The sequence below is a fragment of the Melospiza melodia genome, chromosome 29, assembly GCF_035770615.1.
Source record: "Melospiza melodia melodia isolate bMelMel2 chromosome 29, bMelMel2.pri, whole genome shotgun sequence".
Taxonomy (NCBI): domain Eukaryota; kingdom Metazoa; phylum Chordata; class Aves; order Passeriformes; family Passerellidae; genus Melospiza; species Melospiza melodia.
In genome coordinates this window covers 1,388,501-1,413,621 of record NC_086222.1, presented here as the reverse complement: position 1 = coordinate 1,413,621, position 25,121 = coordinate 1,388,501, and the positions used below count along the sequence as shown (strand labels likewise).

Genomic DNA, 25,121 nt, shown 5'->3' with positions numbered 1-25,121 from the left:
TCCTACAGCCAGGGGGTGGAAGGGACGGGGGTCTCTGGCTGCCTGCGGAGCTCAGCACCTCTCTGGCACTCAGGATTCCGTCTCCGGCTTACGAGGATGGATGGGGGAACGGGGCAGTGGATGCGGCTGGGCTGGCGGCTCCCGGAGCCGCAGCAGCCTCAGGTTGAGCTGTCCCTGTCCCTGTGCGGAATGTGTCATCCCGGGATTGCTGTGTACCGGGAATGGCCATCCCGGGATGAGCGGGTACAGGGAATGGCCATCCCGGGATAATCCTGTGTCGGGAACGTACCGGGAATGGCCATCCCGGGCAGTTTTTACCGGGAACGGCCATCCCGGGCATCGCAGCTCCGCGGTGCTCGGGCTCCCTGCCGTGGCCGATTCCTTCCATCGCAGAGAGCCGGGAAGCCTTTCAGGGACATCGCAACAGGGAAATAACCCGAGTCTGGCATAAAAATCGGGAAGAGCTTCAGGCTGGGCATGGGCAGGAATTCCTCCATGGAAAGGTTGAACCATGGGCAGGGGCTGCCCGGCGGGGTGTGAGGTGCCCATCCCTGGAGGTGCCCGGGAAGGCCCGGTCGGGGCACCAGAACTCTGGGCTGGGCACAAGGCGGGCACGGGCACGGGGAGCGCTCGGTGCTGCCGGAGCCCCTTCCCAGCCGGGATAACCCCGGGATTCTTTCCCGCCAGATCACCGCCTCATTTACATAACCACGCCCATTAATTTGAATAACACACCGCGTTCTTATTTGCATATCCCCGCCCCTCATTTGCATCGCCACGCCCACCCGCAGGCGCCGCGTCGGGCGCGTTCCCCTGGCAACGGCGCCGCGGGTTCGAGCCCGGCCCCGGCGGCTCCCGCTGCCCCTCGGTGTCCTCCGGTGTCCTGTTTGTGTCCCATCTGGGTCCCCTCGGTGTCCCCTCGGTGTCCCCTCGGTGTCCTCTCTGTGTCCCATCTGTGTCCCTTCTGTGTCCCCTCGGTGTCCCCTCGGTGTCCTCTCTGTGTCCCATCTGTGTCCCATCTGTGTCTCCTTGTGTCCTCTCTGTGTCCCCTCGGTCACCCCTCTTGTCCCGTCTGTGTCCCTTCTGTGTCCCCTCTCTGTCCCCTCTCTGTGCCCCCGGTGTCCCCCCGGTGTCCCCCCCCGGCCATGCTGCGCGACAAGGACACCGAGGCGGATTTCCAGCGCTTCCTGCGCCGCGTGGACGATGTCAGTGAGTGACCGGAGGGGCACGGGGACATCGCGGGGACATCGCGGGGACATCGCGGGGACAGCGCCGGGACAGCCAGGGAAGGGGAGGAGCGGGGCCAAGGAAGGCAGAACATCGGTGGGAAAGGGGCAAATCCCGCTGTGCCCCGGTCGGTTCGGTTTGTTCGGTGTTTGCCGGAGGCTCGGAGCGGCTCCCGCCTTTATTCGGGATGCTGAGAGCCGCTTGCTTCTGTGGATTTCATTAATGTTTGCGGAAACTGCAGGTGGATCCTGAAAGTGACACAAAATCCGCCCGGGGAAAGTTTTTGTTCATTCAGAGTGCCCAAGGCCACGCTGGAGCGTCCCGGTCTATGGGAGAGGTCCCTGCCCATGGGACTGGGTGGGTTTTGGGGTCATTTCCACCCCCAACCACTCAGGGATTGTGTGGGTTTATGGTAAAAGTCATCCTGGTCAGCGCTGCCTTCAAAGCCACCTGAACTCCTGGTGCTTCCACGTTTGAAGTCCTGTGTGTATCTATATTTTATTTGGGGTTTTTCTGTGATTTTTTAGCCAATTTGCTGCAAGGGCTGAAGTCCCCGGACTCGGCAGAGCAGGAAAAAGCCATCGCTGAGACAGAGAAAAGGCTCCGAGAGCAAGGGGCCGGCAGGGAGGAGGAGGAGGAGGAGGAGTGCAGGACCACGGTGAACAGAACCCTCATCAACCCTTCTGTAAGGGCTTTTCCCTCTGAAATTAAAGCTGGGCTCAGTCCAGGTTAAACACACAGATGGGAACTTCCCAGAAATGCCAGAATTTATCGAATCTTTACCATTTTTTGATTAAATATCAAATTGGTGCTCCTGCTGTGTGTCAGGCTGGGGATTTCAGGTGCACACAGACATTCCTGATGCTGCTGTGGCTCTGTGCAGCCCAGCCAAGTGTCCCTGTGCTGCTGTGGCTTTTCCCAAACCATTTCTGGCTTTTCCCAAACAATTTCTGGCTTTCCCAAACCATTTCTGGCTTTCCCAAACCATTTAATTCCTGTTTCTGTTCTTCCAGGGCACGCCGAGGGTGCAGGCAGCAGATGCAGGTAGGACACTGCTCCTCTCTAAATAAAACCAAGCTCTAAAACCAGTTTTAGCTGGGATGGAGCTCATGCGAGAGCGGATTCCAGCCCTTTTCCTGTGTCTGTAGCCAAAATTCAGTCAGCTCCAGGAGCACACTCAAGGTCTCAGCACCGTGGCTGTGTTTTCCACAGGTGGGAGCCTTGTTCTCTTCTGGCTCCTCATCTCTTTACACTTTTTATTGTGAATTTCGAAGCAAACCTGTTTGTTTGGCCCTGGGGAGGAGCAAGGCAGGTGCGCAGCTCCTCAGGGCTGGCATCATCCTCGTCTGTGACAGCTCGTCAGCCACTTCCACCTTAATTGCTGAAACGGCCCCTTGGTGTTGGCTTTTATTAAGAAATTACTCACAAGCACCCTGGGAATTATTGTTTTTATGCTGTTTTAATGAAGTTTGTTCTTTTTTTCCCCCCTCTAAAATGTCACCAACCCTGCTGTTTGGAAGATGGCTTCCTGGCAGCTTTGGAGAAGGATGCCAAGGAACGAGCCCAGAGGAGGAGGAGGAATGAGAAGCTGGCAAACGGTGACTGCTGGGAGCAGCCCCAGAAATGCCTGCCAGGGGCTGGGGGAGGCACGGCTGGGCCGGTCTGAGCCCTGGGACAGGCTCAGGACTCCTCAGAGCTGCTGCTCCTGGTGCTCTGCACGGTGTCAGGTGGTGGAGGTGGTTTGGGATGGAGGGAGGGGAGGGGAACGCTCAGTTCTCCCTCTGGAAGGGGAATGGTTGTAGGGAAATAATGGAAAGAATGGAAATAATCATGGAAATACTGGAAATAATGGCTGGGCTGGAACCCTGGGGCACGATCTCCTGGTGATGGTGATGGTGCTGGTTAGAGATGGAGGGAGGGGAACGCTCAGGTTTCCTCTGGAAGGGGAATGGTTGCAGGGAAATAATGGAAAGAATGGAAATAATCATGGAAATACTGGAAATAATGGCCGGGCTGGAACCCTGGGGCTGCCCCAGCAGGAGAGCCTGGCTCTGCCTGCTCAGTCGCACTGGGGGATGAAATAAATGAAATATTGGTGGACATTGTTGCTGTTCTCAATGCACTGTGCTGCCCTCAGCCCTGAAGGAGCAGGGCAACGAAGCCTTCAGGGCAGGAGACTTTGCCCTGGCCATCCAGAGGTACTCAGAGGGGCTGGAGAAGCTGAGGGACAAGCAGGAGCTCTACACTAACAGGGCCCAGGTCAGTGCCAGGGCAGGAGCCACTTGTGGCTGGATTTTGTGGGGCTGTGCCAGGGTAAAAACCCAAAACATTGTTCTGTTACACCCCTTGGAGGTGGTGAACCCCTGCTCCTGCACAGCAGCTGGGGAAAATCATCCCAATTCCCAGTTTGATTCAAATACTCTGAATTTTTATTATTATAAAAAATAAAATAAAATAAATATTATTTATATTATATATAATAGCAGTATATATTACCATTATACTATATATAATATAGTATATATAATATATATGTTATATGTTATATATTATATATTATATATTATATTATATATTATATATTATATATTATATATTATATATTATATATTATATATTATATATTATATATTATATATTATATATTATATATTATATATTATATATTATATTATATATTATATATTATATATTATAAATTATTATATATTGTATATTATGTATTATATATTATATGTAATATATTAGCTATTACATATTATATATAGTATATATTATACATATTATATTTATTATATTATATTATATTATATTATATTATATTATATTATATTATATTATATTATATTATATTATATTATATTATATTATATACAATAATGCTTTTCCAGGAATCCCTTCTATAACTACAGAGTGAAATATTTGCCTTGCAGTCTCTGTTTGCCTTGCACACTCTGTGTGTTTGTGTGTAATTTAGAATTCCATTCAATTGATTCTAAATTAGAACATCCAGGGAGATAGCAGACAAGTTAAGAATGGAAATTACCCTGCAAATCAATGGCCAGGCCAATCAGCAGCCTCGTTTTATTCTTTTCAATCAGCCAGTGTTTGTGCAACAGCAAGCAGAAATTGTTTGAAGGATTCCAGTTCTTCTGCCTGGACTTTTTTTATTTATTTCAGGCCTACCTGAAGCTCCATGAGTATGAGAAAGCCATCAGTGACTGTGAGTGGGCATTAAAGGTAATTCCACAATTGCCAAGTGGAAAAGACCCCTAAAATCAGCATTATTTACAGAAATCCATATTTTTTACTCAAATGAACAGGTAAATATTCACAGTTTGGAAACCCTGCTTTCCACCCTCACCTCAAGTCTGTATTTTTGGGTCCCTGGGGGCATTAATTCAGCATTAAAACATTAGCCACCACTAATAAATGGTACAAACACCCTAATCTTTGCTTTGGCACAGCTCTACTAATAATCATAATCTTAATAATTAATAAATAATAATTAATCAGAATGCTGGAATAAAATACTGAAAGTCTGAAATGTTCAAAAGACATAACTCATAATGATTTGTGGTTTATCCCAGTGCAATAAGAACTGCCTTAAAGCCTATTTCCTCATGGGGAAGGCTCACCTGGCCCTGCAGCACTTCTCTGAGGTAAGCTGGGTGAATTTTGGGGTCATGGTTTGCTCTGATTTGGGGGATGAGAGGGAAAGTTTTGTGCCTCAGTTTCTGTTTTCTACTGGAACTCTGATTTTTGCTCCTTGGAATTTACTGGAAAATTCCCTCTGAGTTTGCAACAGCAGGCAGATGTAGGGACTGAGAACATCTGACTTTTTTGAGTTTTGACGTCTGTGTCCCCATAAATTTTATTTTCCACATTTATTAAGGACTGTGGCCCTGGAAACCTTTAGGATGTGACTGGGAAATCATTGATATCACTGATTCCTTTGGGATGTGACTGGGATATCACTGATTCCTTTGGGATGTGACTGGGATATCATTGATATCACTGATTCCTGTGGGATGTGACTGGGAAATCACTGATATCACTGATTCCTGTGGGATGTGACTGGGAAATCACTGATATCACTGATTCCTTTGGGATGTGACTGGGATATCACTGATTCCTTTGGGATGTGACTGGGATATCACTGATATCACTGATTCCTTTGGGATGTGACTGGGAAATCACTGATATCACTGATTCCTTTGGGATGTGACTGGGAAATTATTGATTCCTGTTTCCAGCTGGAACTGAGAACACTTTTTTCTCCCTGCAGTGCAGGCAGTGCTATGAGAAGATGCTGCAGATTGATCCCCAGAAGGAAAACCTCTTTAAAGGTGAGAAATATTCTTTTCACCATTGTTTTCTGCTGAAGAGGGAGCAGGATTTCCCTGCACACTTGGTTTCCCTGTGACCTCCTGCCACTGTGATATTTTATGAAAAATCCCTTGGCCAGGATTTCTTCTCCTGGGAAGCTTCAGCTTCTCCCTGTTTTGCTCCTCTGAAATGGGATTTGGAGAATTGTTTACAAAACATTTGAATTGTTTTTTAATTAATGACCAATCCCAGCCCAGCTGTGTCAGACTCTCTGGTCAGTCATGGGTTTTTATTATAATTCCTGTCTGGCTTTCTGATGTCTCCTTTCTTTTTCTTTAGTGTAGTTTTAGTATATCATTGTAATGTAATGTAATGTAATGTAATGTAATATAATATAATATAATATAATATAATATAATATAATATAATATAATATAATATAATATAATATAATATAATATAATATAATATAATATAATATAATATAATATAATATAATATAACATTAAAATGTAATGTATTTATATTATATTATATTTCATTATATAATATAATATAATATAATATAATATAATATAATACAATATAATATAATATAATATAATATAATATTATATTATATTATATTATATTATATTATATTATATTATATTATATTATATTATATTATATTATATTATATTATATTATATTATATTATATTATATTATATTATATTATAATATTTCTATATAGAAATACATATTGCATGTAATTATATAATATTTAATTTATAACACGATAGAATGTAATATGATATAATATTATCGAATGTGATATGATATGATATGATGATATGATATGATATGATATGATATGATATGATATGATATGATATGATATGACATGACATGACACTGGCAGAGTGCGTGGAGGAGGCCAGGCTGGAGGAGCAGAGGCTGAGGGAGGAGCAGAGGGCGCAGAGGGAGCTCCAGGCTGGCAGTGTGGCTGCTCTGTCCATCCAGGAGCTGCTGCAGAGCATCAGCAGCCCTGGCCACGACCTGCCCTACTACACAGGGGCCATCAGCCTGCTGGCAGGAGCCGTCACCACCTGTGAGTTTGCTGAAAAATGTTCATTTTGTTAATCGTTAATTTTGGGAGGTGTGACCCAGGCAGAGGAGAGCAGGGCAGCATGTTTTAAAGGATCCCAGTAACTGTTCCTGCATTTCAAACACAAAACTGGCACAGTGGGTATTTCAGTGTGGCCAGTAGGTGTTCACAGCGTCTTTTAGCATCAGACTGATGCTGTAGCTGAGCTGATGAGAGTCCTTGGGGACTGGGGTCTCATTTGTTTATACATATTTGTAATTCATAAACATTTGTAATATTTTTCATTTGTAATATTTGTAATTTGTAGATATTTGTAATTCTCTGTTAAAGCCCATTGAGTTACAAAGCCAATTTTGTGTTTCAGCCTCCCAATATAATATAATATAATATAATATAATATAATATAATATAATATAATATAATATAATATAATATAATATAATATAATATAATATAATATAATATTTCTTTCACTTGACCCCAACAGCACCAGGCATGAACCAGAGCAATTTCCAGCTTCAGAACCACTCCTCCTTCACTCCCTGCTGAATTTTCCCCCATTCCCCAGGATATTTTTCCCCAGAGCCTCTCCTGCAGTGACCTTTTCTTTTAGCACTGCCCAGGAAGAGCAGGAGCCTGCCTGGCTGTGGCCCAGCTGAGCTTGTCTGTGCTCTTGCAGGCTCTGGGCAGACGTTCTTCAGGACAAACAATGGCTTCAGTATCCTGAGCAGCGAGGCTGTCAGAGGGTGAGAGCTCTCCCAGGGCTGCTCCAGCCCGGGGAAATGCAATATTGTTTTCAAGAAACAGAATCAGCCCTTGGGATGCAGATGGACTGATCAGAGGAGGGTGGAATGCCAGATTTCAGTGGGTGAATGGAGGCACTTGTACCTGACCGTGGCACAGACAGGGCTGCCTCAGATGCAGGAGGAGAATCCCTGGGTTGCTGTTTGTGTCTGTTTGTCTGGGCAGTTATCCTATCCCTGGTGCTGAGAGCAGCTCTGTAGGAAAATCTGAGTGGGCAAGAGCAGCTGAAGGCTCTGCTGGAGCCCCTGGAGCTGGGCCTGGGCACCAGGATCCCCTGGCCCTTTTTAGGTTCCATATTTTGGGTTATTTAGTCCATCCGTATTTTGGGTGGTGGCTGCAGACAGACCTGAGGGGTGCAGCACATCCAAATTCCCATTCCCTGGGTATTCCACATGGTTTGAGCCACCCTTTGCTCAGTTCAAAGCTGACTTTTCTCATCCAGGGCCTTCTGTGCAGAGAGCAAAAGCCCTGCTGAGGAGGAGCTCTGCGTTTCCCTTCTGCTCCTCTGGCAAGCTGCCTGTGCTGGCAATGGTAAAGCCCTGGCTTCCCCCTGATCCCTGTTAATTAATGAGAGATTCGTTTGGCATTTCTGGGCTGGGGCTGGGCATGGCCACCCCTCTCCCACAGCACCTGCATCCATCCAGGAGCGGTTGGAACCCAAATTTTGCAGGTCAGAGGAGGTGTTGGGTGCAGGATGGAATTTCCACTATGAACATTTCCAATCCACACAAGGGGTGGGAAGTAAATCCCCTGTAATTTTTGCTGCTCCTGAGATAATACCCCTTGCACAGTTTTCTCTGTTTCAAGCAGTTACACCTGCAAAAAGCAGAGTTTTACAGAAGAGAAGGCTGAATTTATTTACAATTATCAATCCACAGTGCTTGGGCAGGTCCCTGCCTCTGTTTTTAGGGTGAGAAATGGGCTGGGGTGGGTGGTAAAGTGTGACTGTGGTCACAGGGGGCTTAGGATGAGGGAAGGACGTAGATCTGACTCCATGTTTCAGAAGGCTTGATTTATTATTTAATGATATATATTACATTAAAACTATACTAAAAGAATAGAAGAAAAGGTTCTCAGAAGCTTAGCTAAGCTAAGAATAGAAAAGAAAGAATGATAACAAAAGGCAGCTGTCTCGGAGACAGCTGGGCCTTGATTGGCCATTAATTATAAACATCTGAGATGGGCTAATCAAAAATCTACCTGTTGCATTCCACAGCAGCAGACAATCATTGCTTACATTTTGTCCCTGAGGCCTCTCAGCTTCTCAGGAAGAAAAAATCCTAAGGGAAGGATTTTACATGAAAAGATGTCTGCAACAGTAAAGGGGAAATTCAGAATATTGTGTTGACTTGGGGGGTTCAGCTGTTAAAATAAAATATTCATGCTGAAAAAAAAATAAAAATGAAATGAGGAAGCCAATGAGTGACATTGAAGAGATTTTCTGTCCCTTTCCAGAGGAGAACCAGCGTGTGCTGCTGGCCCAGCCCGAGGTGGGTGCCCAGCTGCCAGAGCTGCTCTCCTGTGGCACTGCCCAGACCCAGAGGGAGACCCTGGCCCTCATCTCCCTCTACTCTGAGCACGAGGGCGGCCGCAGGCTGCTGGGCAGGCAGGACCTGAGCAGGTGAGGCAGCAGGGAAAGGTCCTGGCAGGGGAAGGGGAAGGGGGACTCGGGGTGCCCTCAGCGCTCTGCAGCCCCTCAGAGGCTGGGCTCTGTCTGCAGGGACGGACAGAGCCAGAGCACACAGCCTCGAGCTGTGCCAATACAGGCTGGATAGCAAGGAAAAGTTTTTTACAGAAAGGTGATAAAAGTTCTGGAATGTTCTGCCCAGGGAGGTGGTGGAGTCACCATCCCTGATGTGTTTAACAAAGCCTGGATGTGGCACTGGGTGCCAGGGTTTGGGTGAGGTGCTAGGCATGGGTTGGACTTGATGGTCTTGAAGGTCTCTTCCAACCTGGTCATTTTGTGAATTCTGTGACTTCTGTGAATTTCAGGGAATTTGGGGAATGCCCAGGAACTGGGAGTGGTGCAGTCACCATCCCTGATGTGTCTAACAAAGCCTGGATGTGGCACTGGGTGCCAGGATTGAGTTGAAGTTTTGTTGGGGCTGGGTTGGACTGGATGCTCTTTGAGGTCTCTCCCAACCTGGTCATTCTGTGAATTCTGTGAATTCTGGTCATTCTGTGAATTCCTGAGGGGACACAGTGGCACTGAGGCTTCTGCCCTTTGAGCCCAGGAATGGCAGAAGTGGGAGTTGGATGTGTGGGGTGGAGCTGCAGGAAGTTCTGATGGCTGAAATAAAGGGTTTTAAATGAATTCCTGTAATTTGGAGTCCCCTCCTCCAAACCCCTGTGGCACTCAGGCAGAGCTCACCCTGTGCCTGTAAAATCTCCTGGGTTGCAGCTGAGAATCTCTCCTCATTTAATAATTGGGGTTATTTAGTGTTGCCATGGCTCAGTGGGTGGGGAGGAAACCCCATTGCCTCTGTCCCTTGTCCTGCTGCTTCCTCCCCCTGGGAAATGTCCATTTACTGCTTTGGACTAATAATGGATGGTCATTCTCCATTTTCCTGGGGGGGAAGGTGAAAGGAAAGAGCCACATCTCAGAGGGTGCTCAAAGAAGGCAGATTTAACTGTGGCTCCAAATACCAACAACCTAAAAAATAGAATTTTGATCTTTGATGATTAAACCAAGGCTGACACCAATTTTTGGTTATTTTTTTATACTATTTTAACACCAGATGGCTGCAGATTTTGATGGCATTTGTCAAGTGCACTGATGCAAGGGCTGAGAGTGCCATGAACATCCTGTCTGACTTAAGTGGGGAGGAAAGGTAATTTATTTCAATTCCTCATTCATTTCTCTGAAGCTGTGCTGTGAGCTGTGTGAAATGAGCCAGGGACAGCCTGTTGGCCACCTCTGCTGTGAGGTTTCCATTGCTCTTCTCTTGCTTTTAGCCGTGATTTGTGACTAAAACTTTGGTTTTTTTATCCCCCAACAGGTTCCAAGCCCAGTGTCGGGCCACGTTCTCCACGGCTGTTTCACCTTTATTCACCCAGCTGCTGGTAGGGAAGATCTGGGTTTGGATTTCCAGTTTATTTTTTGTGTATCCTGGGCAAAGGGAATTTTCCAGAAAATACGACTGTGGCACCTTGGGCAGCTGGGGTTTATCAGGGAGCACCTGCAGTGCCAGGGGGGAGGCACACCCAGATGTGTTGTTTGGGGCTGATTCTGCCTTGAAGATAAAGTGAAAATGAGGAGAATCTGCAAACTTTGGGAAGCTGGGGTTTACCAGAGAGCGCCTGGAGTGCCATGGGGGTGGCACACCCAGATGTGCTGTTTGCTGGTTTGTTGATTGATTTGTTGTTGTTGTTGATTTTCCTGTAATTGCTGTGATTCCTGAATTGCTGTGTTCACAGGTGTGTGCCAGGCAGGTGTGTGCCAGGCAGGTGCCCTGGACAGCCCTGGAGTGCCAGCGGGGTGGCGCACACACCCAGGTGTGCTGTTTGCTGGTTTGTGCTGATTTCCCTTGCCTTGCTGTGTTCTCAGGTGTGTGCCAGGCAGGTGGGTGCCAGGCAGGTGCCCTGGGCAGCCCTGGCCCGTGCCCTGGCCGTGCTGGGCAGGCTCTGTGCAGATGTTGGGCTGCGGGCACAGCTGGCTCAGAGCAGGGAGTGCTGGCAGGCCGGCCTGGAGCTGCTGGTAAGAGAAGTCCCCAGCCCTCCCCTGTCTGTCTGTCTGTCTGTCTGCTCCCCTCCCAGCCCTCTAAATGGGATTTGGGGGGGTCTCAGAGCTGCCCCCCTCAGCTGTGCCCCCTCACATGGTCCCGTCCTGCTGGGAGCTTTGTCTGCAGCCTCAGGTCAGATCAAGGATTTACTTGTGGCTCTGTGCTCTCCAGCACAGAGAGTTTCAAATTCTAAATTAAAATTCTTCAGCACAGAGAGTTTCAAATTCTAAATTAAAATTCTTCAGCACAGAGAGTTTCAAATTCTAGTTTAAAGTTCTGCAGCACAGAGAGTTTCAAATTCTTCAGCACACAAAGTTTAAACCTCTAGTTTAAAATTCTTCAGCACACAAAGTTTGAAATTCTAGTTTAAAATTCTTCAGCTCAGACAGTTTACTGATTTTGCTGCTCTGTGCCAGGCTGGGTGCCCCGATGCCAGCCCTGGGTACCAGAGCTGCGTGTTTGCACTGCTGGGGCTGATGATGAACCTGCTGCTGGAATGCAATGGCACCATCCAGGTAAGCAACACCTGGGAATCAAAAACAAATAAAGAAATTACAGTGTTGCAGGTTGTTTTTAAGGGTGGGTGATAATTTATGTAGGCTGAGAAGTGAAAAAGGGATTTTCTCTTCTGCCACCACCTCCAATATATAAACAGCCATGAGGAAAAAACAATCTGAAGTGCACAGATTATCTTTCCATGCGTTTTCCCTGTGTATTTTTCCCTGAGTTTTCCCTGTGTTGTTTCCCCATTTTCCCCTGAGTTTTCCCCATTTTTCCCCTGAGTTTCCCCTGAGTTTTCCCCATTTTCCCCCTGATCTTCCCCTGTGTTTTCCCTGAGTTTTCCCCATTTCCCCCCTGATTTTCCCCTGTGTTTCCCCTGAGTTTTCCCCATTTTCCCCCTGATTTTCCCCTGTGTTTCCCCTGAGTTTTCCCCATTTTCCCCCTGATTTTCCCCTGTGTTTCCCCTGAGTTTTCCCCATTTCCCCCCTGATTTTCCCCTGTGTTTCCCCTGAGTTTTCCCCATTTTCCCCCTGATTTTCCCCTGTGTTTCCCCTGAGTTTTCCCCATTTTCCCCCTGATTTTCCCCTGTGTTTCCCCTGAGTTTTCCCCATTTCCCCCCTGATTTTCCCCTGTGTTTCCCAGGACTTTGCTGTGCCCATCAGTAGCAGGTGCCTGGCTCTGCTCAGCCACCAGGACGGAAGGATTGTCACAGTAAGTCACCCACAAAAGCTGGGTTTGGGGCTCTCCTGAGCTCCTCAGAGCCAACTTCTGCCCTGTGCAGGAGGCTTTGAATCCTAAAACACTCCCAATAGCAATAAAGAAATAATAGACCACTTATATATTCATTTTTATATGGTTTGATGCAAGAGGTTTTCAAGGCTCCCTTGAAATTTGCTCAATAGAAGTTCTTAGAAAGCACTTCAGTGTGGAACCGTTAAAAATGAGCGGAGAGGCAAAGCAGGCAGAGCAGTTTGGGTGTTCAGCTGTTCCCTTTGCAGTTCGTGTGTGGGATGGGGTGGGACTCCAGGAGAGCAGCTCCTGCAGCAGGGGCAGACGGGGGCTCTCAGTCCCTTCTGAGCTGTTTTACCTCTCTCGGTGCCTCTGCTCTCTGCCAGGAGTTTGTATTTTTATTTTTTATTGAACGAACACTCAGTTTGGGTTCCTCTCTGCCTGTGCTGAAGCTCTGCTGCGCTCAGTGTCTAAAAAAGCCACATCCTAAAGCTGTTCTTTGTTAGATCCCGCAACTCTGGGATTTCCTTAATTCCTGTGAATTTCTCCTTCCAGCACTTTAATTATTTCAGTTTTACCATGCAGGAACAAGCCAATTAAGCTGCCTGGAGCAATAACAGTTTGGTTTTGCTTCTCTTTGCCCCTGGTTCAGAGAGCCACAGGAGTGCTGAGCCGTGTCCTGCCTGCGTCTCCCTCGGCGGTGCAGGAGGTGGTGAGAGCAGGAGTGGTGAAGAAAATGCTCAAATTCTTGAAAGTAAATCCAACTTCCTTTATTCCTGCCTGCAGTGTCCCCTGAGCAAATCTACCTCCCCCTGGCCTTATCCTCCTTTTTCTGGAGGCTGTGTCTGCATCCTTGGCCATTGTCACAGTGCTCCCAGGCTTCATTTTCATTTTTTTAAAATTCTTAATTCTAATTCTTCTTTAATGTTTTTGTTTAATTTTTATTTTAATTTTTTCTTTAATTGTTCTTAATTTTTTTTTTAGTTCTTAATTCTAACTATTCTTCAATTTTTTTCTTTAATTTTTTTTTCATTTAATTTTTCCTTTCTTCTTAAATTTTTAAAAATTCCTAATTCTAATTCTTCTTTAATTTTCTCACTGTGTTTGCCCCCTCAGGCTGGGGGACAGCTCACATCCAGCTACGCCATAAAGACCCTTTCTGTCTGCACCAAGAGCAGCAGGAGAGCTCAGGAAGAGCTGCTGAAGGGGGATAAAAGTAAGTGAAACTTGTGATTTCCTATTAATATAACCCCTGATTATCCCATTAAAATAACCCCTGATTTCCAGGGCTTGGGGCTGTTTCTCCCTCTCGTGGCTGGGTCTATCCAGCCCATGTTCAGTGATCCTGAATCTCAGGATTCTGGTTGAGATGTTGCTGCTCCTCTCAGCTGCCATCCTTAGGGGCAGTTCCTAGGTGAGCTTTGGTAGCTCTGGATGCACAGGAAGCTTTTTGTGTGTTCCTTTTTCCAGCTGTTCTCTCCACAACAGCATCTCAGCTTTAGGGCAGTTAATAATAAAGTACTGGGATGCTCTTCCCAGGGAGGTGGTGGAATCAGCATCTCTGGATGTGTTTAACAAACACTGGGCATGGCACTTGGTGCTGTAGTTGAGGTGCTCGGGCATGGGTTGGACTTGATGATCTTAGAGGTCTCTTCCAACCTCATTATTCTGTGATTCTGTGATTCTGTGATTCTGTGATGTGGCACCTTCAGCTCTCTGTGAGAGAGATCTCTGGAAAGTGGAGATGAGGCAGCTCCTGGCTGCTGAAATTGCCAGGAAATGCCCTCATTCCCCAGCTTTTCCAGGCAAACAGCACCAGAGTCAGTCCCTGCAGCCAGCAGGGAACAACTGGAGAACTCTGGCTGTGTCTAACCCAGATTTCCTCTCCTGCAGGGTTCCAGGTGCTGCTGGGGCTGTGTCTAACCCAGATTTCCCCCTTTCAGGGTTCCAGGTGCTGCTGGGGCTGTGTCTAACCCAGATTTCCTCTCCTGCAGGGTTCCAGGTGCTGCTGGGGCTGTGTCTAACTCAGATTTCCCCCTTTCAGGGTTCCAGGTGCTGCTGGGGCTGTGTCTAACCCAGATTTCCCCCCTTTCAGGGTTCCAGGTGCTGCTGGGGCTGTGTCTAACCCAGATTTCCCCCTTTCAGGGTTCCAGGTGCTGCTGGGGCTGTGTCTAACCCAGATTTCCCCTCCTGCAGGGTTCCAGGTGCTGCCGGGGCTGTGTCTAACCCAGATTTCCCCCTGTCAGGGTTCCAGGTGCAGCTCTGGCTGTGTCTAACCCAGATTTCCCCCTTTCAGGGTTCCAGGTGCTGCTGGGGCTGTGTCTAACCCAGATTTCCCCTCCTGCAGGGTTCCAGGTGCAGCTCTGGCTGTGTCTAACCCCGATTTCCCCCTGTCAGGGTTCCAGGTGCTGCTGGGGCTGTGTCTAACCCAGATTTCCTCTCCTGCAGGGTTCCAGGTGCTGCTGGGGCTGTGTCTAACCCCGACTTCCCCCTGTCAGGGTTCCAGGTGCTGCTGGGGCTGTGTCTAACCCAGATTTCCCCCCTTTCAGGGTTCCAGGTGCTGCTGGGGCTGTGTCTAACCCAGATTTCCTCTCCTGCAGGGTTCCAGGTGCTGCTGGGGCTGTGTCTAACCCCGATTTCCCCCCTTTCAGGGTTCCAGGTGCTGCTGGGGCTGCTGCACTCCCCGGATGAGCTGACTGTGGGCAATGCAGCTTTCTGCCTCAGCCAGTGCCTGCTGCTGCCCGGGGCTGCCTCGTCCCTGCTGGGCTCTGGGGTGGTGCAGCTGCTGCTCAGGCACGCTGGGGGTGACGCTGCCAGGAGCTCTGTGCAGCAGAACTCGGCCATCGCCCTGGGCAGGCTCTGCGTGGCTGAGCCAAGGTAAGCCCCAGAACCCCCTTTTTTTATTTCCCTTTTCTGTTATTTCAATTTTCTGTTATTCTGTTATATTTTTCATTTCCCTATTCTGTTATCCCTGAGAAAGCAACCAGAGTAAGCCAAATCAAGGGTTGTTAGGTTATTTTTTATAATTACTCCATTCTATTTCCTTCCTCCAGCCAGATTCCCTCCCTCTGATCTGTCCCCAAATCCCTTTAGGGCTCCTGAGGTGCCAGTTCTGTCCCCACATCTCTCAGGGAATTCATTGACCTGTGCTGGAAGAAATGCTGCTCATTTGGGGTCTATAGAGCTGTTACAAGTCTGCAGATCCCAAATGAGCAGCAGAGAAAATATCAGCACTGAGATTTGTCTGAAACAGCAGAGATAGAAGGGAAACTCTTTCTTTTCTTAGTTTTGTTAATCTGAAATTAACCTGTTTGAAGAATGTCATTTATGTGCCATTCTGAGGGCAATAATAACCTAGAAACTTTATTAAGAGTATCTGCATTAATTCGGATGTTAATGTGTTAACATTAAATTAATAATGTGTTATTATTATTATTATTACTATTATTATTACTATTACTATTACTATTATTAAGAAACTCTGTCTTATATTGAATAAATTATATTAATATATAAAAAAATAAATTATATTTTATATAATATATAAAATGTTGACTATTTTATATTGAATATATGGAACTATTTCTATCATTAAGCACCCCTGCAAGCTTGGGCAGAGCAGTGAGAGTTTCAAACTTTGGTTTTTAGTCACCAGCTGTCCCCCTGTTGTCTCTGCAGGCACATGCAGCAGCTGAGGAAGCTCAATGGCCTGGCCATCCTGAACTCCTGCATGAAATACGTGCAGAGCAGCTGAGCTCCTCAGAGCCCTCCCCAGTGCCCTCCAGTCACTGCTCCTGAGTTTTCTTTGCTTTAATAAAATTAATTCAAAGCACATCAGCTTTCAGCGGCTTTTTGGAGTGGTGGTGTTAATTTATTATCTCAGCTACCAACCCAAATATCCCCTTGCATTAGGCTGCCTTTGCTTTAATAATTGGCATAAATTTAATAAATGGCCATTAATACAGTGTAGCTTTTTTTTTTTTTGTTTTGAACACAGAAAACAGAAGAATTTATGACATTTCTATGAAGAATAAACAGAGGCCAGCCCAGTTTGAGTTTAAAATGGCTCTTCAGGTCTCCTCCTTGGCACCTGGGGGTGTCAGTTGTGGGGGGAAATTTGTGCCCCCAAATTATCCAGCAGCTTTTTCCAGAGAGAGAGAGAGCAGCTGGATCAGCTTCCCCTTGTGAGAAACACTGGCCTGGCACTGGGGTCAGGGAGCTCCTGCTGGACCCCTGGCACAGCCTGGACAGTGGGGAAAATATTGTTCAATAACGAGAATATTTTAAATAATGGTAAATGTTGTTGAATAATGGAGAATATTGTTCAATAATGGAGAATAGTGCTGAATAATTGGGAATATTGTTCAATAATGAAGAATATTGTTAAATAATGGGGAATATTGCTGAGTAATGGAGAATATTGTTGAATAATGGAGAATGTTGTTAAATAATGGGAAATATTGTTGAATAATAGAGAATATTGTTGACTAATGGAGAATGTTGTTGGATAATGGTGAATACTGTTGAATAATGGAGAATATTGGTGACTAATGGAGAATGTTGGTAAATAATGGAGAATATTGTTAAATAATGGGGAATATTGTTGAATAATGGAGAGTGTTGTTGAATGATGGGGAATATTGTTGTTCCCAGCTGTCATTAGGGCCCTTATCTGCCCCTGCTCAGGTGTTCGGTGCCCTCACACAGGCAGGGCAGTGGCAGGATCCTCTCTCAGCCTGGCTGCAGCTTTGTGTGCCTGGCACTGATTCCTGCTGGGGGCTGCTCGCTGCCTGCAGGGAGTGTTTACAGTTATTTGGGGGCTTTATGGCTAAAAAAAACAAAGGGATATAACTGTGATTGTGCCCAGGAAGCCTCTGGGCTCTTCCTGGGCTCTCAGGAGGGTTTGAGTTCTGTGCTGGTTTCACTGTGGTTTCTGTTCCTCCCTGGGATCCAGCCTGATCCCTGTGGATGTTTTTATTGCCACAAACTGGCAAAAAAAAATCGGAATTCTAGAATAGTTGAGTTAAAAAGGACCCACAGCTTCACCCAGTGCAGCTACCTGAGCACTCCAGGGCTGAGCAGAAGTCAGAGTGCGTTCAGGGCATTGTACAAAATCCCCTCTCCAGTGTTTTACCCCCTTTTTGGCTAAAAAATGCCTCTTAATACCCAGCTTGAACTCAGCACCTCCCCTCCACGTCCTCCTGGGGAGCTGCAGAGAGCCAGGAGGTCTCTCCTGAGCCTGCTCTTCTCCAAAGTGGGCACCCCCAGCCCCTGAGCCTGGCAGGGGCACTGCCAGCTCTGTCCCCTGCTCTGGCTGCGCCCAAACCCCTCCACATCCTCCCCCAGGGCTGCTCTGCTGTTCACAGTCCCATTTCCCACCTTTTGGATGCAAACCTGCCCAGCTCTGTTCTTTTGTTCAAACCCATTGATTCCAATTGGTGCAGGGTTTTTTTTCCTGGACCAGGTTATTGGTTGGTGTGTGGCCTAAGCTCTTATAAAGTGAGCCAGCCCTCTGCTGCCCTGCAGAGCAGCACCTGCCCACTGCTGGTGGGCACGAGCCCAGGGAGTGCTGCCAGCTGGGACATTCCCCACTGGGATGGCTCAGGGCATGCAGGAAACATTCCCCCTCTTGGTCCTGCTGGCAGCTGCACTGCTGGAACTGTCTGGTGAGTGCTGGGCTTTGTTCTGCTCTCCAGAACTGCTGCTTGTCTGCTTTCCTGCCTCTGCTCTTGCTGCTTTGCTGCTTTTCTGCCTCTGCTATTGCTGCCTTCCTGCCTGTCCTGGGCCAGCCTTAGGGGGTCCTCTCTGGAAATCAAGGGCTCCTCTCTGGCTGCTTCAAGCCTTGGGTGCTTCAGGTGGTGCTGAATGGCAGCAGCAGAGGAGGAGGGTGCTACAGCTGGGAATGGGACTGGGAATTGGAATGGGAATGGGATTGGGAATGGGAATGGAACTGGGATTGGGAACGGGAATAGCAATGGGACTGGGAATGGGATTGGGGCTGGAAATTTGAATGGGATTGGGAATGGGGCTGGGAATGGAAATCGGAATGGAACTGGGTTTGGGAATGGGAATATGGGACTGGGAATGGGAGCAGGAATGGGAATGGGATTGGGGCTGGAAATTTGAATGGAATTGGGGATGGGAATGGGATTGGGAATGGGAATGAAAATGGGACTGGGAATGGGAATGGGACCAAGAATGGCAATGGAACTGGGACTAGGACTGGCGCTGGGATGGGACTGGCAGCGCCTGCCCAGTTCAGCTGTGCTGAGGAGCTGCTGGAGCCGCTCAGGGCTGACTCCAGCTGATCCCAAGGGCTGTCCTGTGTCCCCAGGTGCCTCCAGGAGTGGCCGTGCTGGCGGTGGGGCGCTGGCCCTGAGCGCTGCTGGAGCAGCCCAGCCCAGCCCTGAGCCCATCACTGAGGGGGACTGGGCTGGGGGCACGTCCCAGAGCCCAGGAGCTGCTCCCAGCCCTGGAACAAGCCCTGAGCCCGTGTCCCAGCCAGGGAAAGCTGCGAACAGAACAGCCCCACTGCCCGGGAGCCTGGCAGGGGCTGAGCTGCTGCACACAGCAGCCCCCAAAGCCCAGCATGGACTCTCATCTCCCGGAAGCTTCTGGAGCTCCACACAGGGGTCACAGCCCCCCGCAGCCCCGCAGGGAGAACCAGGAGCTGCTCCTGGGGCTGGTCCCAGCCATCCCGGTGCCAGCTCAGGGCTGCCCCAGCCCTTTGACACACAGGACTCTCCCCAGCCCACGGCTCTCCCTTCCCCTGCTGCCATGGAGCACAGCGAGCTGCCGAGCCCTAAAGCTTCTCCTCTGAGCCCAGCGCTCGAGTTTCACCCGCCAAGGACACAAATGGCAGCGTCTGCATTTCCCCCAGGAGCTGGGATCGCCCTGGCAAGGGCAGGGGAGGGAACGCTGCCCACGGGGGAAGGGAACACGGGAACGCTGCCCATGGAAATGGTGCCCGTGGGGAAAGGGCCCATGGGAGTGCTGCCCACAGGAATGGTGCCCACGGGGAAAGAGAACGTGGGGGAAGGGAACACGAGGAAAGGGCCCACAGGAATGCTGCCCATGGGGGAAGGGAACACGGGGAAAGGGCCCACAGGAATGCTGCCCACAGAGATGCTGCCCACAGGAAAAGGGCCCACGGGAATGGTGCCCACAGGAATGGTACCCACAGGGAAAGGGCCCACGGGGAAAGGGAACACAGGAATGCTGCCCGTGGAAATGCTGCCCACAGAGATGCTGCCCACAGGGAAAGGGCCCATGGGAGTGCTGCCCACAGGAATGATGCCTGTAGGAGTGCTGCCCATGGGAACACTGCCCACAGGAGTGCTGCCCATCGGAGTGCTGCCCACAGAGAAAGGGCCCACAGGGATGCTGCCCATGGAAATGCTGCCCACAGAGAAAGGGCCCATGGCCACCAACCCTCCATCCCAACCCAACCCCACAGCAGGGGTGGCACCTGCTGGCCTGAGGAGCTCTCAGAGCTCAGATACTGGAACCACAACTTCTGCCAGCCCAGCCCGGCCAGCCCCAGGGCAGCTGGGCTCAGACTACTCCAGAACCAGCCAGCTCTCCCCTCTGCAGCAGGAAACCACGGGCAGCGCAGGCAGGAACTCGAGCTCGGCTGTCACAGACGGCTCAGAACACCCAGCCCAGCTGCCTGCTCCTCACACCCTCCCTTCTTCATTGTGGATGGCAGCCCCAGCTCCCGAGGGATCCCTTCCATCTCCATCCCAAGCTGGCACCGGCGATGGACAGCAGCCCCTCTCTTTGCCTCTCAACTGCACCGAGCACCTTCCAGAGAGCGGCAGGAGCTCCCAGGAAATGGCACTCCGAGGAGATGCTGCTCCCTGGGCAGTGACAGCGAAACCTGGGAAACCTCCCTCACCTGGGACCCCACAGCCTCCTCCGAGCTCATCCTCATTAACCCAGCTGTGGATCTCCACATCCAAACCTTCTCCAACTCCCAAAGCAGCAACTCCTGCCCTCTCTGCAGCCATGCCCACCTTTGGGAACGGTGACCTCCTGCCCTGGGATCCTGTCCCAGCAGGGCTCCAGCCTCCTGCTGCCTCTGCTGCTGCTGGGATGCAGCCCACGGGCCCTAACACCCCGAGGACCTCACCCTCACCTCCTGGCTCTGGCTCCCAGCTCCAGGGAGCTTCTGCCCCTCCAGTGCCCCACGGAGCCTTGGCTGGGATGCTGCAGGTGAGCACAGGGAGAAGGAGCAAACCTGGTTCTGCAGCCCTGACCCCAGCAGCCAGCCCTGTCCCAAAAATGGATTATCCAGCCCTGACCCCAGCAGCCAGCCCTGTCCCCAAAACTGATTCTCCTCAAGTGTCCCCAGCAGCCAGCCCTGCTCCCAGAATTGATTTTCCAGCTGTGTCCCCACCAGCCAGCCCTATCTCCAAAACTGATCCTCCTCAAATGTCCCCAGCAGCCAGCCCTGTCCCCAAAGCTCCAGCCCTGTCCCCGGCAGCCAGCCCTGTCCCCAAAGCTCCAGCCCTGTCCCCAGCAGCCAGCGCTGTCCCCAGAATTGATTCTCCAGCCCTGTCCCCAGCAGCCAGCGCTGTCCCCAGCCCCTCTGGAGCCCCCAGCCACAGGCCCCAGGCAGTTCCCAGCCTCGTCCCCTCCGAGCTGGCAGCTCCTGCCCTGCCCTCCTCCCATGCCCAGCGAGGCCATCCCGGCTCCCCCCCAGCGCAGCCTGGCCCAGAGGTGCCCAGGGAGGTGCCAGCAGCCCTGGCACAGGCTCTGGGGCACCACTTCAGCGCAGCCCCTGGTGCAGCCAGAGGGGAGCCCCCGGCCCTGCTGCCCTCGGCCCCGCTGCTGTCCTTCGTGCTGCAGAGCGCTGAGGGCAGGGTGTGCCTGCAGCCCGTGCAGGATTCCCCCCTGCCCCCAGGATTCCCCAGTTCCAGCCTTGGGGGGCTGCTCTCCATCCAGCAGGCCCTGGCAGCACCCAACTCTTCAGTGCTGGGCCTGGCACACTCCCACCTGAGCCCCTCCAGCCTGGTGCTGGTCAGGCCTGTGTTTGTCCTGCTGCCCAGGGACGGGGCACAGGGGCCGTCCCCTCCTCAGGGTGACCTCAGAATGGCCCCCCTGGCCACCAGCGTGGGGACAACTGTGAGCAGCCAGGGCACCCCAGTGAAAACCCCTGGGAAATCTGTGGGACCCGGACCCGCCCTGCCCACTGTGCCCAGGCAGCGAGGAGGGAGGGCAGAAGTCAGTTTGGAGCCAGTGCCAGCTACTCCTGTTCCTGCAGCCCTGTCCCCAGCTGTGCCCCCAGCCCCGGGCCTGTCCCCCCTGTCCCCAGCTGTGCCCCCAGCCCCGGGCCTGTCCCCCCTGTCCCCAGCTGTGCCCCCAGCCCCGGGCCTGTCCCCCCTGTCCCCAGCTGTGCCCCCAGCCCCAGGCCATGTCCTGGAGCCAAGGGTGAGCCCCACGCTGCAGCTCCTGCCCAGGCTGCCCCAGGAGATGCAGATTGCTGCTCCCCATCCCCAGCAGGCCACGGGCACTGCTCTGCTTTCCCTGGCAGCAGAGCCTGGCACCTCCCCTGTGCCCGCTCAGAGCCTCCAGTCTTCCCCCAGAGGGTATTTCACCACTGAGAGGCCACAACCTTCCCCTGGAGCCGCTTTCCTGGCAGCAAAGGGACCCCAGGGCTCCCCGGAGCCTGGGGGCAGCACAGGGGCTGCAGGGCAGGGGGGCTCAGTGCCCACCCCCAGCCCAGCCCATGCCCCCTGCTCGGGCTGTTTGCCCTCCAAAGCCCCTCCCAGGGCCCTCCCCAGCACCAAAGCCCTGCAGCCCCCCCCTCAGAGGCTGCCAGGCACCGAGCTGCTGCCTTCTCCAGCAGCTCCCAGCACGTCCTCAGCCTCCTCGGTGCTCCCAGCTGGGTGCGGGCACAGGGAACCCACAGTGGGCAGCACAGCCCGGGCTGCAGTCCCTGTGTCTGTCACTGCAGCCCCAGTGCCCATCAGGGAACCCACAGTGGGCAGCACAGCCCGGGCTGCACTCCCTGCTCCTGCCACGGCAGCTCCAACACCCATCTCTGCTGGGACACCTGGTCCCACCCCAGGTTTGGAGCTGGGATTGAGCCCTGCTGTGCCTCAGCCCTTGACAACCACCCAGAGCCCAACAGCAGCACCAGGGCAGGCTCCCTTCCCCACAGGGCAGAGTCTGATCCCCATAGAGCGGGGTCTGATCCCCATAGAGCGGGGTCTGATCCCCAGAGAGCAGACTCCATTCCCCACACAGCAAGCTCTGCTCCCCACAGGGCAGGCTCCCTTCTCCACAGGGCAAGCTCTGCACCCCATAGAGGAGCAGCCTCTGCACCCCACAGGGCAGGCTCTGCTCCCCAGAGAACAAGCTCTGCACCCCACAGAACAAGCTCTGCACCCCACAGGGCAGGCTCTGCTGCCCACAGAACAAGCTCTGCTCCCCACAGAGACCCAGACCAGAGCAGCCGTTTCTGGGGAGGCTCTGGCCGTGCTCAGCCCTGCAGGGGTGGCTGCCAGCCCTCCTGCCCCAGCTCCTGAGCTGTCCCCCCTGCCCAGCTCAGGCCCAGCTGCAGCCAGCAGCGGGGCAGGAGCGGCAGGAGCTGCAGCCTCCCTGGGCACCAGCGTGTCCCCATCGGCCATGGCCGGCCCCAGCACAGCTCAGCCACCCCCAGCAGCCCTGGGACAGCAGCTGGGTTTAACTGCGGCCCAGCCAGGCCCTGTGCCTGTCCCTGCCCTGGGGGCACGCCCCAGAGCCACACAGGCAGCGGGCACGGCTGTCCCTGCAGCCAAGCTGGCACTGTCCCAGCCCACAGGCACAGAGCTGCTCCTGCTGCCAGCCCCAGCTGGGCAGCCCGAGCCCAGGGTGGGGCTGGAGCCCTCAGGGCAGCTCTCTGTGGCACTGGGGAGCACAGAGGGGGCAGCAGGAGGAGATGCAGCCCCCAGCAGGCAGCTGCCCACCCAGGCACCCGTGCCAGCTGCACAGCCAGCATCAACCAGGCTCCTGCTGGAGAAGGTGTCCCACCCTCTGGAGAACGTGTCCCACCCTCTGGAGGTGTCCCACCCTCTGGAGAAGGTGTCCCACCCTCTGGAGAACATATCCCACCCTCTGGAGGTGTCCCACCCTCTGGAGAAGGTGTCCCATCCTCTGGACAAGGTGTCCCACCTTCTGGACAAGGTGCCCCACCCTCTGGAGAACATATCCCACCCTCTGGAGAACATGTCTCACCCTCTGGACAAGGTGTCTCACCCTCTGGAGGTGTCCCACCCTCAGGAGAATGCATCCCAGCCTCTGGAGAAGGTGTCCCACTCTCTGGAGAACATATCTCACCCCCTGGAGGAGATGCTCCACCCTCAGGAGAACCTATCTTACCCTGTGGACAAGGTGTCCCACCCTCAGGAGAATGTATCCCACCCTTTGGAGGAGATGTCCCACCCTCTGGAGGAGATGTTCCAGCCTCGGAAGAATGCATCCCAGCCTCTGGAGAAGGTCTTCCACTCTCTGGAAGAGATGCTCCACACTCTGGAGGTGTCCCACTCTCTCAAGAATATATCTCACCCTCTGGAGCTGTCTCACCCTGTGGAGAAGGTATCCCATCCTCGGGAGAATGTATCCCACCCTCTGGAAGAGATGTTCCACCCCCTGGAAGAGGTATCCCACCCAGTGGAGAACATATCCCACCCTCTGGAGATGTTCCACCCTAAGAATGTATCCCAGCCTCTGGAGGAGATGTTCCACGCTCTGGAGGTATCCCCCCCTCTGGAGAATGTATCCCACCCTCTGGAAGGGGTATCCCACCCTCTGGAGAACGTATCCCACCCTCTGGAGAACGTATCCCACCCTCTGGAAGAGGTATCCCACCCTCTGGAGAATGTATCCCACCCTCTGGAAGAGGTATCCCCCCCTCTGGAGAATGTATCCCACCCTCTGGAAGGGGTATCCCACCCTCTGGAGAATGTATCCCACCCCCTGGGCAAGGTGTCCCCCGCTCTGGAGCAGGGTGCCCTGGAACCTGTCACTGGTCCCTCCATCCCTGGCAGTGCTGCCCGGGCAGTGCCACCCCCAGCAGTCCCTGCAGACAGGCTGGTTACCGAGGGCCCTGCCAGGGACAGGGACAGGGACCCGGAGCCCGTCCCGGTGTCCCCGGGCCCGCAGAGCCCCCGGGCCGGGAGCGGCGCTCGCACCGTGCCGGGGCAGCCCGGGCTGGGGGCTGCGGGCACGGCCCCGGGGCTGCTGCTGGGCACGGAGCGGGCCGAGGAGGAGGAGGAGGGCAGGACCAGCGAGGTGACAGACGGAGCAGCTGGAGCCCTGGGGACAGCGGTGACCCCGGAGCCCGGAGCGCTGCGGAGCGGCTGGCACCAGAACAGGGGGCTGCGCTCGGACGCGACCGCGCAGGACGGGCAAGTACCCGGGCTGGCTCCCTGTGGCTGCTGCTGCCAGGCTGCCTTTCATCCTATTCCCTTTTCCATCCTATTCCCTTTTCCATCCCATTCCCTTCCATCCCATTCCCTTCCATCCTATTCCCTTTTCCATCCCATTCCCTTCCATCCCATTCCCTTCCATCCTATTCCCTTTTCCATCCCATTCCCTTCCATCCCATTCCCTTCCATCCTATTCCCTTCCATCCTATTCCCTTCCATCCCATTCCCTTTTCCATCCCATTCCCTTCCATCCCATTCCCTTCCATCCTATTCCCTTCCATCCTATTCCCTTCCATCCCATTCCCTT

The 25,121-nt window shown here is 51.8% G+C and overlaps 1 protein-coding gene across 2 annotated transcripts; it reads left to right on the top strand.

The window, feature by feature from the left end:
• Positions 1 to 833: 833 nt before the first annotated feature.
• TTC12 (tetratricopeptide repeat domain 12) lies at positions 834 to 16,984 on the top strand. 2 transcript variants are annotated; one of them, XM_063178470.1, is made up of 21 exons: positions 834 to 1,209; positions 1,755 to 1,912; positions 2,241 to 2,271; positions 2,748 to 2,825; positions 3,365 to 3,486; positions 4,408 to 4,467; positions 4,818 to 4,889; positions 5,516 to 5,576; positions 6,460 to 6,648; positions 7,325 to 7,391; positions 7,892 to 7,980; positions 8,905 to 9,070; positions 10,188 to 10,280; positions 10,449 to 10,512; positions 10,997 to 11,146; positions 11,588 to 11,686; positions 12,315 to 12,383; positions 13,054 to 13,155; positions 13,518 to 13,617; positions 15,053 to 15,278; positions 16,399 to 16,984. In XM_063178470.1, the coding sequence occupies exons 1-21, from the start codon at positions 1,146 to 1,148 to the stop codon at positions 16,415 to 16,417; spliced, it is 2,079 nt and encodes a 692-aa protein (XP_063034540.1). In that variant the 5' UTR covers positions 834 to 1,145; the 3' UTR covers positions 16,418 to 16,984. The 2 variants fall into 2 exon arrangements, with proteins under 2 accessions (XP_063034540.1, XP_063034539.1); XM_063178469.1 differs by lacking the exon at positions 16,399 to 16,984 and adding an exon at positions 16,080 to 16,194.
• Positions 16,985 to 25,121: the final 8,137 nt, after the last annotated feature.